Source organism: Arachis hypogaea, chromosome 11, assembly GCF_003086295.3.
Source record: "Arachis hypogaea cultivar Tifrunner chromosome 11, arahy.Tifrunner.gnm2.J5K5, whole genome shotgun sequence".
In the NCBI taxonomy this organism is placed as follows: Eukaryota; Viridiplantae; Streptophyta; class Magnoliopsida; order Fabales; family Fabaceae; genus Arachis; species Arachis hypogaea.
In genome coordinates this window covers 2,434,518-2,450,189 of record NC_092046.1, presented here as the reverse complement: position 1 = coordinate 2,450,189, position 15,672 = coordinate 2,434,518, and the positions used below count along the sequence as shown (strand labels likewise).

The window sequence follows — 15,672 nt, the reverse complement described above, 5'->3', positions numbered from 1 at the left end:
TTAATTTTCTTCCCTCGTGCATAACCGACCAAGGCTCGGAAGAGTCTTCTATCCTTCATTAAATAACTCTTAGAAGTAGTTCTTCCACCTTTCATTGATTTTCTAATCTTGAGCAAAAACCTCTCCATTTTTATCCTTTATGCATTTAATTTGATCTAAGTCTCTCGTTCTTCTTTCACAGCTCTTTGCGATTCTATATATACATTTTTCTCCTTCTTTCGTGCTTAAAGACTAGTAGAGATTCTCATATGCTCTTATTCTTATTTCACTTACAGCCACTTTTGTCTCTTTCTTAGCCTATTATATTTTTTCAATTATCTACATTGCGGCACAAAGATCACTCCTTAAAAGCACTCCCTTTTTGAACTTTATCTTTTCTTATACACTCGCATTCTACCACCAGAACTCCTTGTCTCTTGGTCATATCCCTCTAGATTCTCCAAAACTTTCTTCTACTATTCTTCTAATAACTTCTATCATCTCCTTCCACATCTCCACTGCGCTTCCATCCCCATTTCATTTTGTCTTTTCTCCTATCCATCTTAAGAAGCTTCTTTGTTTCTCACCTTTCATCCGCCACCACTTCGTTCTTGGATTCTTCATATGATGTCTCTCTCCCGGAATAATTCTACAATTAATCCGAAATTTTCGGTTGACTCTCCTTAACAAGAAGAAGTCAATTTGAGAGCTTGTCATACCACTCCTATAGGTTATAAGATGTTCATCTCTCTTTTTAAAACATATATTTACGATGAGAAGGTCAAAGGTTGAAGAAAAGTCCAAAATAGTTTTACTCTTGGTATCGACCACCCCGAAAACATGGCCTCCGTGAATGCTTCCATACCAAGTCACTTCACTTCCAACATTGCCATTTAAATTTCCTCCTAAGAAAATCTTATCTCTCGAAGGTATGTCTTGGACCAAACTCTCTATATCCTCCCAAAACCTTATCTTGTGTTGTTCGTCCGAACCCACTTGCGGTGCATAGACGCTAATCACATGAAAAATACCTCATTCCACCACAAGTTTGATAGAATGATCCGATCTCCCACCTTTTTGACATCCACTATGTCTTTCTTCCACTGTCTATCCATGATAATACCTATCTCATTCCTATTCTTCATCTTTCCCATATACCAAAGTTTGAACCCAGAAATATCCAATTCCTTAGCCTTCGTATCGACCCATTTTGTTTTTTGTAGGCACATGATGTTAATCTTCCTTCTTGTCATAGTATCCACCACCTCCATGAATTTTTCTGTTAGAGTGCTTATGTTCTATGTCCCAAATCTCAGCCTTCTACCGCTCCACCTTTACCTTTACATTTTTTTTATTGAACTAGTTTATTTACTCTCGTTCGTTCATGAAAACGCGGGAACCCTTACTCATTTAACACTACACCTGGACACCGATGCAGCGACTCTTACTCATTTGGTACTGTATGCGAGTCATACCGCGTGTTGCTTCCGAGCAACGACCTAGTTTTAGCGCAATAACGTCTTTGATTTATGTCATGAAGATTCAACTAAGTTTTTATGTTGGTTGTCGAAGGCCAAAACAACCCTCCATCTTTATCCGGGTTTGGGACCGGCTATGTACCACAAGTGTAGCATAGTCAGAATTTAAGACATGAAGACACTATATATTTATATATTTAGATAAATTATAATAATATCATAATTTTTTATTGATATTAAAGCAAAAATTATGTATTAATTATTTAAAATAATTTTGGTATTAATAAATTTGAAGCAGTAAGATTAAGATGGGTATGGGCCGAATAATAGGCTTTAAAATAGAGCAAGTCCAATCCAAGATTCTGAAACTTTCTGGGCCTTTCCTAACCCAACCCCGACGGTCAAAGAAGAATAAAAAAGTACCAACGATGACGCAAGCCCATACGTAATGAACGACACGAATAAAACAGCGTGCGAATGACGCGCCATTGCCCATACCGTAGCGTATATAAAGCACCATCACCCCGCGAATCCTATCCATCTCAATTTTCCTTACGCAATGGGGAGAAGTACGATCTCTAATCCTTCATTCTTCGATGCAATTGAAATCTCTGTTTAAAGTTTAAATCTCTAGAATTGAATGTTTGAAATTTGTTTCCAGGACCAGCGAGGTGTTACAGGCAAATCAAGAACAAGCCATATCCAAAATCGCGATTCTGCAGGGGTGTGCCTGACCCTAAGATCCGAATCTATGACGTCGGAATGAAGAAGAAGGGTGCGGATGAGTTTCCGTTCTGCGTGCACCTTGTTTCATGGGAGAAGGAGAATGTTTCCAGTGAGGCACTTGAGGCTGCTCGCATTGCTTGCAACAAGTACATGTCCAAATTCGCAGGCAAAGACGCTTTCCATTTGCGTGTTAGGGTTCATCCTTTCCATGTTCTCCGTATCAACAAGATGCTCTCCTGCGCCGGCGCCGACAGGCTCCAGACTGGCATGAGGGGCGCCTTTGGCAAGCCGCAGGGCACTTGCGCTAGGTATACTCTCTCATATCATGTTATCAATAATTTCTTTTCAGATAGTTATAGATAGATCTAACAATTCGCATGAAAGAATTCTCATCATTTCTTGCTCTACAAGAAATCTCATCTAAGATATTCGTAATTTAGTTGAGAGTTGTCATACAGCAGTGACATATCAGCATACAATTATCACGTCACAGTATTTCTGTATATGAAACATATTTTAGGAATACAACTTGTTAGAAAACAAGAGACTAAACTGGAGAAAGGATTTGTGTATTATTGACTGTATTTAAGTTGTCTATTCAAGTTGTCTAGAATGATACAATATAAATATAAAAGGATATTTATAGGTACTAAGAGAATCGTAATAATAAAGACGTAATCTCCTATAATAAATATTCAGATATACTAAATAATACTAATTGATCCTAATTATATTCTAACACAACTGAAACAAATTGTTAAAGAGTATTTTGAAAAGGTGCATCCTACTATGCAGATGTTATTTGTACAGATTTTATATCATGCTATACTAAATAATAACCACCTTTTAAGCTATGTTTTCGTCTGCTATAAAACATTGTACACATGTTGCTCAATTTGTGATTGTTTTGAGAATATCCGTAGAAAATACATCTGTGTTGTATAATTCACCTTTTGATATAAAATTTATGATTTACTTTCATAGACCAGCTTTTTGGTAATTAATATATGCAGCTCTTCCTTCGATTTAGTAGTTGGTTAAATCATAACTGACTAACATACTTTAGTGCCTTGTATAATGTATATGAAATGGAATCCCAATGATATATGCTCATTTTGCATTTGGTTTCTGGTTACCAGGGTGAACATTGGCCAGGTACTTCTCTCGGTTCGCACCAAGGATAACCATGGTCATCATGCTCAGGAGGCTCTGCGACGCGCCAAGTTCAAGTTCCCCGGCCGCCAGAAGATCATTGTCAGCAGGAAGTGGTGAGCTTTTTAACTTTATGGTTGCATTTCTAATACTGCAAGTTCGTTGCTATTCTTGCAATTTTGATTCTATACAAATTACTAGCCTTGTTATTGCTAATACTAGATTTTGTTGTGAGTTTATGTGTCTTCATAATTTGTATCACTTCAAGAATTGTTAAATTTGCTACATGTCAAATTGGTTATTTGAACAAGTTATGCAAAGAAAAATGCTAATGATGGATGATCAAGTTTTTCCAACTGGAAGAACATGGGGTTTCTATTTTTCAGTGTGTATGCTCATTTTTTACCCTTTGTATTTATTGGAAATGCTTGCTTGCTTAGTAATTCTTTTTCAATTTTCAGGGGATTTACAAAGTTCAACCGAACAGAGTATTTGAAGTTAAAGTCTGAGAACAGAATTGTGCCTGATGGTGTCAATGCCAAGGTTCGTTTCCACCCTGATAAATTATAAACTACAAAAATGTTATTTGCACTCCAAAATTAATCATCAAAATCAGTCACCAAGTATTTATGTATAAACATATATGTAATTTAACTTATTTTTAATATGTATTTTATATTTTAATGTGTATTCTATACTGGTGACTGATTTTGATGTACACCTAACATAGTTGTTATAAATTGTTCTCATTCTTTTTGGGAAAGAGTTCTTGCAATTGATACATAGTTTATTAATATTTTTTTTTATGTTCTATGAAGCTTCTTGGGTGCCATGGACCTTTGGCAAATCGTAAACCTGGACAAGCTATCTTGCCAGCTACTGCTAGTGCTTAGGCCCTTTGAATATGTGGTTCATTTTCCCTTACCTGGTGAATAGGTGTTCCTATCGACCACGGTATTTACTGTAATTATAAGAATAAACTGGGGTTAAGGGTCTTCATTTTGTTTTATTTATGGAAGTATGACTGTAATTATAAGAATAAAACTGTGTTCAGGGTCTTCATTTTGTTTAATTTATGAAACTATGAATTATTGTTTTTGCATCCAGTTTTCTTTCAAGATGCATTGGAAATGTAGTTGCGCATGTTTATGCTCCTTTAAGTGCACAAATGATTCGATATTTCATGAAGGTTCTATAAATAATTCGATGGGTTTAAGTAACTATTAACCATTTATATATCAGACACATTTAAAAAAAAAAAAACCATTTATATATCATGATGCGCAAAAAATGTTCGCATAATAAATCTGAATAAAGAATAACTATGGGTATAACCTGACGTACGTAAAATGACAAGAACCTTTATACATCTTCTTTTTTCATGTTACGTAAATATTAAAATTAGTTACTAAATCGTCATTTGTAAAATTACATATTGGATTATAAAATACATAATAAAAACATATAAAATAATGTATGTGTATATATATGACATTTTGTCCACTACCAATATGATTATTTGCTGATTTAACTTTCCTATTTCAGCTTAAATATGAAAGGGATTATTATAAGCTTCCTGTCTTTGTTGTACTTTCTTCGTCCTATAATAATAAGATTTAGTTTGGTAAAGTTTTACTTTTTAAAAGTTGTAGTATTTATGTTTGGTAAATTAAATAAAAAATAATTTTTAATAAACACAAGCAACATCAATTATATTTGATAAAATAGCTTTTAAAATTTAAAAATATTATAATAGACATAAATGTAAGCATTAAATTTGAAAATTAGTTAACATATGAGGTTATATTAGACTTTTAAATTTTGAAAAGCACAAGCAAACTTTAAAAAACTCTATCTTAGGTACTTTCAAAAGTACCCCAAAATTTTAAAAGCTGTCAGCACAAGCACATAGTCTTTTTGATTTACCAACCACAAAACGAGGAGCTTGAGTTTTTAAAAAATACAAACACCTCTTCAAAAAGCTTTACAAAACTTATCCATATCACACAAATTTTTGCTCATGGCATACAAATCTTTGTACATAGCACAACTTTTTGCTACGAATATATTTTATTAGTTGGGTGAGTCAATGTTTTCGGTATATAATCCTCTAAAAATTTTTATGCTACATATAAAAAATTCTATGTTATACTTATGCAATAAGATTTTTGTGTTGTACATCAAAATTTATATGATGTGTGTAGTGTCAATATTTTGGGTATGCGCTCCTTAAAAAAATTTTGTATTGTATACTAAAATTTGTGTGCTGTATACCAAAATTTATATGTTATGCATCAAAATTTATATGCTTTAGTTTTTTGAACATTTATAAGAGAAGAAAAAGATAATGAAAACGATAAGGACCGTGATAATGATAACAAAAGAAGAAGGAGGAGGATAAAAAAGAAAAAAAAAATTAAAGAACATCAAGAAGAAAGATAGCCGTGGTGACAACGACGATGGCGGCAGTGACGACGACAACAACGTTGAAGAAGGAAGAATGAACGTAAGAAAAGAAGCAGCAACCATAATAGTTAAAGAAGAGAAAAGTGACGCACGAATAGATTTTTATTTTTAAACAACTTGATTAAACTTGGTTACTCAAAATATTTTTATTTTTAAACAAACACCTAACATTTTTTATTGATATATGCCACTTTGATGGCAAATACAAATACAATTCTTCATACCCGTGATCTTGTGGCAGTGCTGGTTAACAAGACAAAGTTAGCCTCTAAGCCGCCAAATACACCAATGGAACACTCAGATTTATGCAAAGATTCTTTCCTATCATCTCAATTTATTGTTTTTATAATAATAAACAAATAGTTAAATTTTAGAAATTTTATCCATCTCATCCAATAGTTCCTACCATTCACTTTCAACTTTCATTTTCTTGCTGTTTATAAGAAAACATTTCTTATAAGATGACACTACAAACTTGAAGTAGCATTGTAATATCATAAAGTGGACGTTTCATAATAGCATTTTTCAATCAGATTGCCAACAATGACAAATCAACTAAGAAATTTCTTAATACACTAAACATGCAATTTTCCAAATTAATCTCCAATATACCATTTCATAACGTTGCAAGTTTAATCATCACTTCGATGAACTTTGATGGAATAATTGGAAAATGTTGTTGGTTTAAGATTGTTTTGGAAGGTGCTAAAAAGCATGGTTTCCATATATATCATAACAAGAGATAGATTTGAGATTTGAGATTTTTCATATAACCAAAAAAGAGTGTGATCCTCTTTTTTGCATTAAAACTCAAAAATTACAACTTACACAACTATGAATATATGGTATACATAGAACATGAAAATCAGCTCAAGACTGATTGTTGGGCAGCTTGACAAGAACCGAGTGCTCCGGTTTGTGTTCGCATTCGAAGTCTAGATGAACGAATGCGCGCTCAACTTCTGGAAGCTTCTCGAGCTTTATCTGTAGTGTCTCTCCAATGGCATGTGCTTCTTTCAATGGCAATTCCTCTGGCAGTTCAATATCAACCTGTTTCCAGTAATAGCTTTACTTTCACAAACTCTAAGGTCTACTTAGCAATTAGAAGTACCATACATATATTATTTTAAGTGAATAACATTAGTGAACTCTTTTTTTATATGCACAAAAGGTGGTTAGAAATTCTATAGGAATTACATCAGTACTAATAGAGAAATCACAATTAAATAATCTAAGAACTTGGGGATGCTTGCATTTATCCGAAGATTCATTGATCCAAGAATGTACCAAAAAATCGGCGAATAAAAGGGAACAGAGAGCTTGCAGCATACCTCCACAAAATATAGAACACCAAATGTGTATGCGCGGACAGTGTCAACTCGCTTAACTTGAGGATGTCTTACAACAAGATATGTTAGCTTCTGTAAAAATTCAGGTGGGGCAGATTGTCCCACTAGTGAAACTGCAGGAGAAGTCATTCAGAATCAGAAATTAAAACATCTTCATTTACAAACAAGGCTAAGGATTAGGTAGTGAAAGATAAAGCTTGCTGATTTATTAAAACTAAATTGATCTAGTCTTACAAAGTCATTTATCATAGATGCCACCACATTTTCAAATGAAAAAAAAACTACTATTAAGGATTAATTAGGCCAGTGCTTCCTTGGCAACACTAGATTTTGTTGCAAGTGCTCCTGTTATAGTTTTGTCAAATGAGAATATTTTGCTACTTGAAGTTCTAATAAGGTTATAGTAGATTGAATTACCTGCATTTTCCATAACAGTGCGGGACCAATTTGTAATGGTGTAAAGTGCAAGTAAAATAGCGCCAATCGGATCAATCCACCAGTAAAACTTATCACCAAGAACAGCTGCAACTAGTCCAACCAGATTTGTCACAACATCAAAGTGGTGATCCTGAAATTTTGACCATTATTTTGGCATGGTTCAAGAATCAAGGCTATTATGATAAAACAAATCAAATATCCGAAAGAATTATCCATACATCCGCATAGGCACGGACAATCTTGTTCCGTGATGTTCTACAATAAAGCCAGAGGAAAAGCTTCACCACCGACGCAAATATCATAATAGAATACAACCAGATCAATTGTTCTTCAGTCATCCTGTCATTAGGAGTATTTCGTATTAGTTCTTCTAGAGCCGTGATTAACACCTGAAAGCCTGTAGCAAAATTTTTTTAGCATTCTTGAGTGAACAATTTTTTATGAAACTAAAACAAACCACAAGAACAAGTTTTGAAGAAAACTAGGAGCCTAACATGAATCATGAAAGATTTAGAGAATTAACATTTGAAATAACCTATACTCAAATATGTTCTTAGTTCACTTTTTATCTTGCACTTCATTAGCAAAACTATGTTCTACTATTCAAGTTCTATGATTTGAGAATGAGAAAAAGCTCAAGAGTAACAAATCCTTTAAGGAGAAAGAATGGTATGTGTGGTATAAAAATGAACTCAGACCAGAGACAGTGTCTGCTGGCTGCAGCATTATTCTCCCTTGTACATTTTTCATCTGGTCTATGGTTATGTCATCCTATAACCTGTGTCACCATTTATATTCTAGATTTTAATGCTTTCCTTTATTTCAGCAAAAATATGAAAGCCTATCCATTGTAGAAATCCTGTTTAACATTACTCCCGCTGTTTTCTTTTATCTATCATTAGCACTTTTCGGTATATGGATACAATTTACATTGATCCAAGAATATATCAAAAAGTGACAGTGATACATAAAAGTGAAACAACAGAGAAATTTACAAGAGGATATAATCTCTAGATTGTACCGTCTCCATCCCAAATTATTGGTCACTTAGAAAATTAGGCATATTCAAAACTCAATATATCTTGATACGATTTGTATCCAAAAGCATTAAATTTTGAATGTACCATATTTTCCAAGGTGACGGATAACGTGGGATAGAGGGAGAAACAGACACGGGAGATAGCAGATAGAAAATTGATGCATGTAATATGATGTAAAATTAAGCGAGCAACAGACTAACAGCAGAATGAACAGTATGGAAGCTAGGAATAGGAGTGAGTTTGACACACCAAGTGTTGCCATGACAGCAGCAAAGATAATTATGCCAACTGGCTGCACCCTCAACTTTCCAATTGGATATTTGTAGATATTTATGTTCTTCATTGAGAGGTGAGTGAACCAAAGTATTCCACCTGCCATGAGATCAAGCAGAGAGTCCAATGTTGATGCTGCAATAGCTAATGATCCACTCCTCACTGTGGCATAAATCTATGTATGGAAAATTCATATTAGCTGTTCCATTTCAACTCAAGGATTTTCATCAAGAGAAACAAAAACAAACATGTAAAAGGATCTAATCAACGTTTAAATAAGTATAACTTCTTTGTTTGAAATCTGTAACATGTATCATGGACCAAATAGCCAATTTTGTATCATGAATATAGCATTTCAAATTTAACTATTAGTTTGAAGTGAATCCTCTTAATTAAGATCATAGGTTATATATATAAATAATGGTTCAAATTCTAAAACATGTCGTTGGAATGATAAATGAATGAATACATTATACATACTTAGCAGTATCAAATAAAATATCACCTTTAGTATCAATAGAACTATGTTTGCATAATTGGAAATCCTCATAGCTCTTTCTTGTTGAAGCTGTTCCTCATCGTCAGTGTCCTCAATAATGTTGCTGTCAGATGCCACTATGGCATCAACTTCATCAAATGATTTTAGAGTAGCAATTTGCTTTTCGTAATACTCTTTCTCCCCTATAAATATTGTACAATCTTAGTTCAAAGTAAAATTAAACACATAAATAGATAAATACTAAAAAGAATGTCATTCAAGAACAGATTTACAGCACTTAATTAAGTTTCATATATGCTATCATAAGATATCTTAACCTTATAGTTGGACAAATTAAAGTTGCTTAACATCTTGAACCTCTCTTTGCTGACAAAACATGGCACTTAATGACAGAAGGCAACACTAATCTTTGTCCCATTAATAATTCTAAATTATCATTAGTAATCTATACATCTAATAGAGATACTTAGATTGAAGAAAAGTGTGCATAAATATTGGCAACATAAATACATAATGCCGCACAGAAAATGCCAAAAGAAGACATAAGTGATATTGTACTTGTACATTTCACAAATTGGTAACATTAAATGTGTTCTGAGCATAGCATCATATGCAATAACACAAACTTTCATTCTAATTAAGTTTCTGACAAAAAGAAATTATTCTGTCTGAAATTGAACACCAAACCTATGACTTTGTCCCCTTTTATTTGTCCAAATTTTCAATATCTAAGACTAATACCTACCCTCTCATCAGAAAAAAAAAAGCTAAATATGCGGAACCATGCTAGAATTCTACCATTCAGGTTCAAGCTAAGTTCATGATATAAACTTCAAAACTTGATTGACAGGTGTATCTCTACCTTTCTCTTTCAAGTTGCAGAGTTTTCCTTACTCCACAATTGTACTAAGAACACTAATTAAAAGCACTATAAATGAAAAACTTTTACTAAAAGTTATTAAAAATAAATAATTTTCTTTTCACATTTTTATTACATATACATAAAAAATATAAAAATATTACATCATTATCTCCTCAACTAATTTCTTTAGACACTTTTTAGCTAAATTCGAATGCTTTTTGCTTTAAATTCCAGTGTTTTTATATAACTTTGCAACCTAAAAAGTAACCAAAAACAGAACAGAATTTTGTAAAGTAAAAACTAAAAAAAAAAAAAAAAGTGAAAGTGATAAAATAACTTAAACATTTTCTAAATCATATGCATGGACATCTATATATATATGAGAGAGAGAGAGAAACCTGGAGTTAAGGCGGTGGAGAGAGAGAGATTAAGGTTGGAGAGAGACTCGGCGTCGAGGGAAGATCGGACCTTGTCAGGAATCTTGGAGAGAAAAGCGGTTCTGAGGGAGTTGACGGAGTTGCGGCGACTAAGACGAGATCTCCGGCCACCGTTCTCGGCGGCGGAGGAGGCAGGAGGATGATGATGATGGTGCTTGGATAGCAACGGGCTCGTGATGTTGGGATCTGAAGCCGAATTATTGGCGTCCATGGAAGGATGAATGAATGAAGGAGTGAGGTGGTTAGTTGTGTTGCGTTGTCAGTGATATGATGAGAAGAAGAAGAAGAAGACGACGACGACGAAGAAGCAGTGAAGCACCATGCGCACCACATTCACATACCTCCCTGCCTGCCAAAACATGATTATTCAATCATGAATATATAATATATAATAATCGACTATGCTAAGTGTACACCAAAATCAACCATCAAAGTCAGCCATCAGTATCAAATATACGTTAGAATATAAATATATATTGAAAATAAATTAAACAATACATATATTTATACACAAATACATTGATGACTGATTTTAGTGACTAATTTTGATGTGCAAATAATATTTTTATATAATAATAAATAGAAATTCAGGTTCAGTGACGAATTTGATAACTTGATTAAAATTTAGTTTTAGTAATTAATTTTAATGTATAAATAATATTTTTTAAATAATAATAATAATAATACAAAAATAAAATCCTTTGCTAAGTCAATGTTAATGTCATATCTATGGACTATGCTCTCCTTCAATGGTAAATAAATGCTTACATAAAAAAGAAAACATTCATAATTACTTGCATAATTATTATTACAAATTAATTACACACCAAAAATCAATCGTGTGTAAGTCGCTCATTAGTCATTAACTCATTATATATAATAATTATGTTAAGTGCGTATTAAAATTTAATCACTAGTTAACAAACATATAAAATTATATATTTGGTATTTGATAATTTTATAATTTTAATGTAAAAATATTATTTTATTATAATATGTTTGATTATTTTATTATAACTTAATAAAAATATGTGTTAATTAGTATATATAAATATGTATAAATACATAATAATTATATTGATAGAAGTGTATCTAATATTCTTTGTATATATAAAAATACGTATTTAATATTTTATAAAATAATTTTATTATACAACGATAAAAAGATTTAAGTATTTGTCTATTATAAATATTATTAGTTTACTATAGCAGATTTGATTAGTCTAGTGGTTGGATTTCTAGCTAAAAGAATATACAAATTAATATGTATAAATATAAGATAGGTGATTTTTATTATATATAGAACATTTTTTTTATAAATAAGTATTCTGAAGTGACCTATTTTAGTATATTTCTAAAATTATTATAATTACCTATAATTATAGCAAAAATTTTATATTTACAATTGTCAAAAAGATATATTTCTAAAATGGTATTTAAAAATTTTTATTGTTGACAAAAATAACTTCAAATAATACAAATAATAAATAAGTCTAAAAAATTAGTAGATATTAAATATGTATTTTAAAAAAATTAAAAAAAAATCAACTTTTGATGTAATATTTTGTAAGTATTATTAAAATTTTTTTTAATTTTAAAATTTGATAAATTTATGTCAAGTGATTTTTTTTATTGTGAACTAACGATCAATTTTTATATATGATGACTAAATTCATGTAATATTTGTATAATTGTATTGTTTTTTTTTTCCTATTCCATTATATATTAGTACGTTAATTAATATAGGTGCATGTTTTACACTTTTACCCTTACACGACTGTCTTAAAAATCTAACTCCTGATAGAAATATAGAACCTAACTGACAATGTACGTATGAATACCATTTCAATTTGAGATCAACCTAATAATTTTTTTTTTTTGTATGGACATGAAAATATCAAAGAAAAAACTATATATATATATATATAGTAATGGTCAAAATAACTTTCTATTCTATATATCAACATGCAAGAACCTAATATATAACTATATTATTATTGTTTGTAAAAGTGACATATGGACTGCATGAGATCGATGTTTTCGAATCTTTTATTTTGAAATTAAACTAATATTGTTAATGTATAATTGGACAAGGATGCCACCAATTCATACCAGTGCTACAGTGCATATGTGTGTTAATCCAATTTCATTTTTCTTTTCACGAATTTCTAAAAATATAAACAAAAAAATTAATAGAAATAAAAAATATATTCTTAAACTAAACAGGCACAATGTTTCACTTATTATATAGGTGAAAATATATATTTTTTTATATATAAAAACTAATTATATGTAAGAAAAAGACAAGTTCAGCTAAACTAACAATAAAAGCTTCATAAAGTTTTTCATCACTTAGATTATTACTTATTCTCTTGCTATTAAATACTCTCATAGCAAAAAATTAAAATGTAGTAGATCGAGCTAATTTATTAATAAAAATAAATTAATAGATGAAAATGATCTAATATTTATAAAAGTATAATAATTATATTTGCAAGTAGTGATGTGAGATTTTAAAAGCAAAATATATACCAAAACAAAACCAAACCCATAAAGAGTAGGATGAACTATCTCAAAGACAAGAAGGCAAAGGCCATGCCTGCAAATTCTTTTTTTTTCCCCCCTCCCTTGTTTATCTATTTATTTATTTATTTATTTATTGTTATTATTATTACTTTGTGGACGTGATGACGGCTAATTTTTTGTAATATGAGGTTGACATGTGAATTACGCTGAGTTATAGAGTATTGGAAAAATATACACTGTTGTGACAGGTTCAATTTTTTGTTTTAGTGGAAAGAAATCGGACCGTCCGATTTCATTGCAGAGAGAGGGACACAAATCGGACGGTCCGATTTGTGTGAAGCAGAATTTCGTGGGTACTGAAATTGGACCCAGAATTTTCTGTACCAGTTGCAACGTGGAGCCAGTACATAAATCAGACCCAGAATTTTCTGTACCGTTTGTACTCAGTCCGTCCGATTACAATACCTCCAATCGGTTCGATTTGTCTTGCACAATCCTCATACGCCATATACCTCCATAATCCTACTATACACCAACCCCCTCTCTATATTAAAATTAAAAAGTTCCGTGATAACAACTCAAATTTCGGATATTGTTTATACAATTATTAACGTATGGACCAGTATTTTTGGTGCTATATTCCCTAACCTTTTTCAATATCAATACGTTTGACTAAGAGACAAATTAATATTAAAGTAAATGGCGAAAATAGATGTAGACGTAACACAAGTATATCAAAATTCAAAGAAAGGGAAATTGGGACATGTTTCTTGTAATTATTTGTGTTAAAAATATATAAAATTATCTTAAAATTGAGGGTTAAACCTTTATCCCAAATATAATTATTAACTTAAGCAATCTGCACATTTTAAATACAATTTACTTGTTCCTTAATATTTTAACCCCAAGAGTTGTTGTTTCATGTTGAGATACTTCTAAATAATATATAATTTTTTGAATTCTTAAAGCAAGACTTTTTGAATTGATTTTTAAATAATCAAAGTTATTGGAAACGGACTGTTCAACGCAATATGTAAATGCTAAAATAAAAATAAAGATGAAAGTCAGCTGAGTTATGATTATGAAAGCTAAACCCTAAAATTTTAAAACGATAGATATTTTATAGGGAATAAATAATTTATTAATTACTATTAATCTTGCCTAATCAAGACTTCCTATGTGCTTCTGGGCACACAGTTTAGCTCAATGAGGGGCCAACTGCACCATTCACAAACTGCACTTTTTTAAGAAATCTATATGTCCAGGACAAAATTTTCTAAAATTCTACGATACCTACTTGTCTTATTACTCTTGTCAATAATGAGTGTTAAGAATTCATGTCCAACAAAGTTTTTGTAATTAAGCTAGAATTAGGGATGGCAAAATGGGTTGAACTCGTCGGGCCTGCTAAATCCGCTAAAAAGGGCGGGTCGGGCTAGAATTTGGAGCCCGCCAAATTAAAAAAATCCGTCAAACCCGCACCGTCAAATTAGCAGGTTTTGGCGGGGCGGGACGAGACGGTCCGCTGGGTCGAAGATTTTTATTTTTTTTATTAAATAAAAGAGTTATTACTATTATAAAATTCATAATTATATAATTTTTAAACACTTTTTTTTGTTTTTGTTTTTATTCTTCTTTTCATTATTAATTTTATTTATTTTATTTTACAATTTCATATATTTGTTCAAATTATGTTTTTTAAAATAAAGATAGTTCTATTGACAAATATTATTTTGAACAATTTTATTGAAGTTAAAAATTAAAAAAAGATAGTAAAAAATTATATTATAATTTGACTATTTTTTATTTGTATTTGATTTTTTAATTATTATTTTTTAGTTAATTTTAATGAATTTTATTTTTTTAAAAAAAAAAAAAAGAGTCAAGCGGGCTAGCCCGTCGACCTGCCAATCCGTCATAAAGCGGGGCGGGCTAGCATTTTGAACCCATTTTAGCTGGCGGGGCGGGCCAGGTTGGGGCGGGCCGGCCCGCTTTACTACCCCTAGCTAGAATCATCAATTCATCACTATGGTGATTCTGATACAACGATGTTCAACTCCAATTTAGGTCAGATTGAGACTTGGATTCCAGCAGTTGTTATTGTGACCGATAATCGAGACATTACAGATTAATTGAAAAAAAAAATGTTAATCATCACTCTGTTTAAAAGTTCAAATGATTACTGGTCTAGTATAATATTACGATTTTTTTTTAATCCATTACTTTGTAAGAACACAATCTGTCTTGAATTTGAACAAAATCCAAAATTTAAATTTTCATGCTAACCAATTTTAATTTTCTTATTTTATTGAATTCAAATGAAGATATTTTATTATTTACATTAATACGTTAAAATGGAAAATAGACTCCATTACTAGTTTCTTACCACCCTTCTTCGGGAGCTCATTTCCTAAAAACAAACAAACAAGAATCTTATTTGTGCTGAT

The 15,672-nt window shown here is 31.4% G+C and overlaps 2 protein-coding genes across 2 annotated transcripts; one reads left to right on the top strand and one right to left on the bottom strand.

Annotated features, from left to right (window-relative positions):
* The first annotated feature begins 1,895 nt into the window (after positions 1-1,895).
* On the top strand, positions 1,896-4,437 carry LOC112719857 (large ribosomal subunit protein uL16). Its single transcript, XM_025770576.2, has 5 exons — positions 1,896-2,026; positions 2,119-2,491; positions 3,323-3,451; positions 3,797-3,878; positions 4,154-4,437. Exons 1-5 carry the CDS (start codon positions 2,017-2,019, stop codon positions 4,226-4,228), a joined length of 669 nt encoding a protein of 222 aa, XP_025626361.1. The 5' UTR covers positions 1,896-2,016; the 3' UTR covers positions 4,229-4,437.
* Positions 4,438-6,491: 2,054 nt separating this feature from the next.
* Positions 6,492-11,185, bottom strand: LOC112719856 (metal tolerance protein 4). The gene is made up of 7 exons (XM_025770575.3): positions 10,661-11,185; positions 9,407-9,582; positions 8,878-9,076; positions 7,807-7,985; positions 7,568-7,718; positions 7,133-7,263; positions 6,492-6,851 (listed from the first exon to the last, which is right to left on the bottom strand). Exons 1-7 carry the CDS (start codon positions 10,908-10,910, stop codon positions 6,672-6,674), a joined length of 1,266 nt encoding a protein of 421 aa, XP_025626360.1. The 5' UTR covers positions 10,911-11,185; the 3' UTR covers positions 6,492-6,671.
* Positions 11,186-15,672: the final 4,487 nt, after the last annotated feature.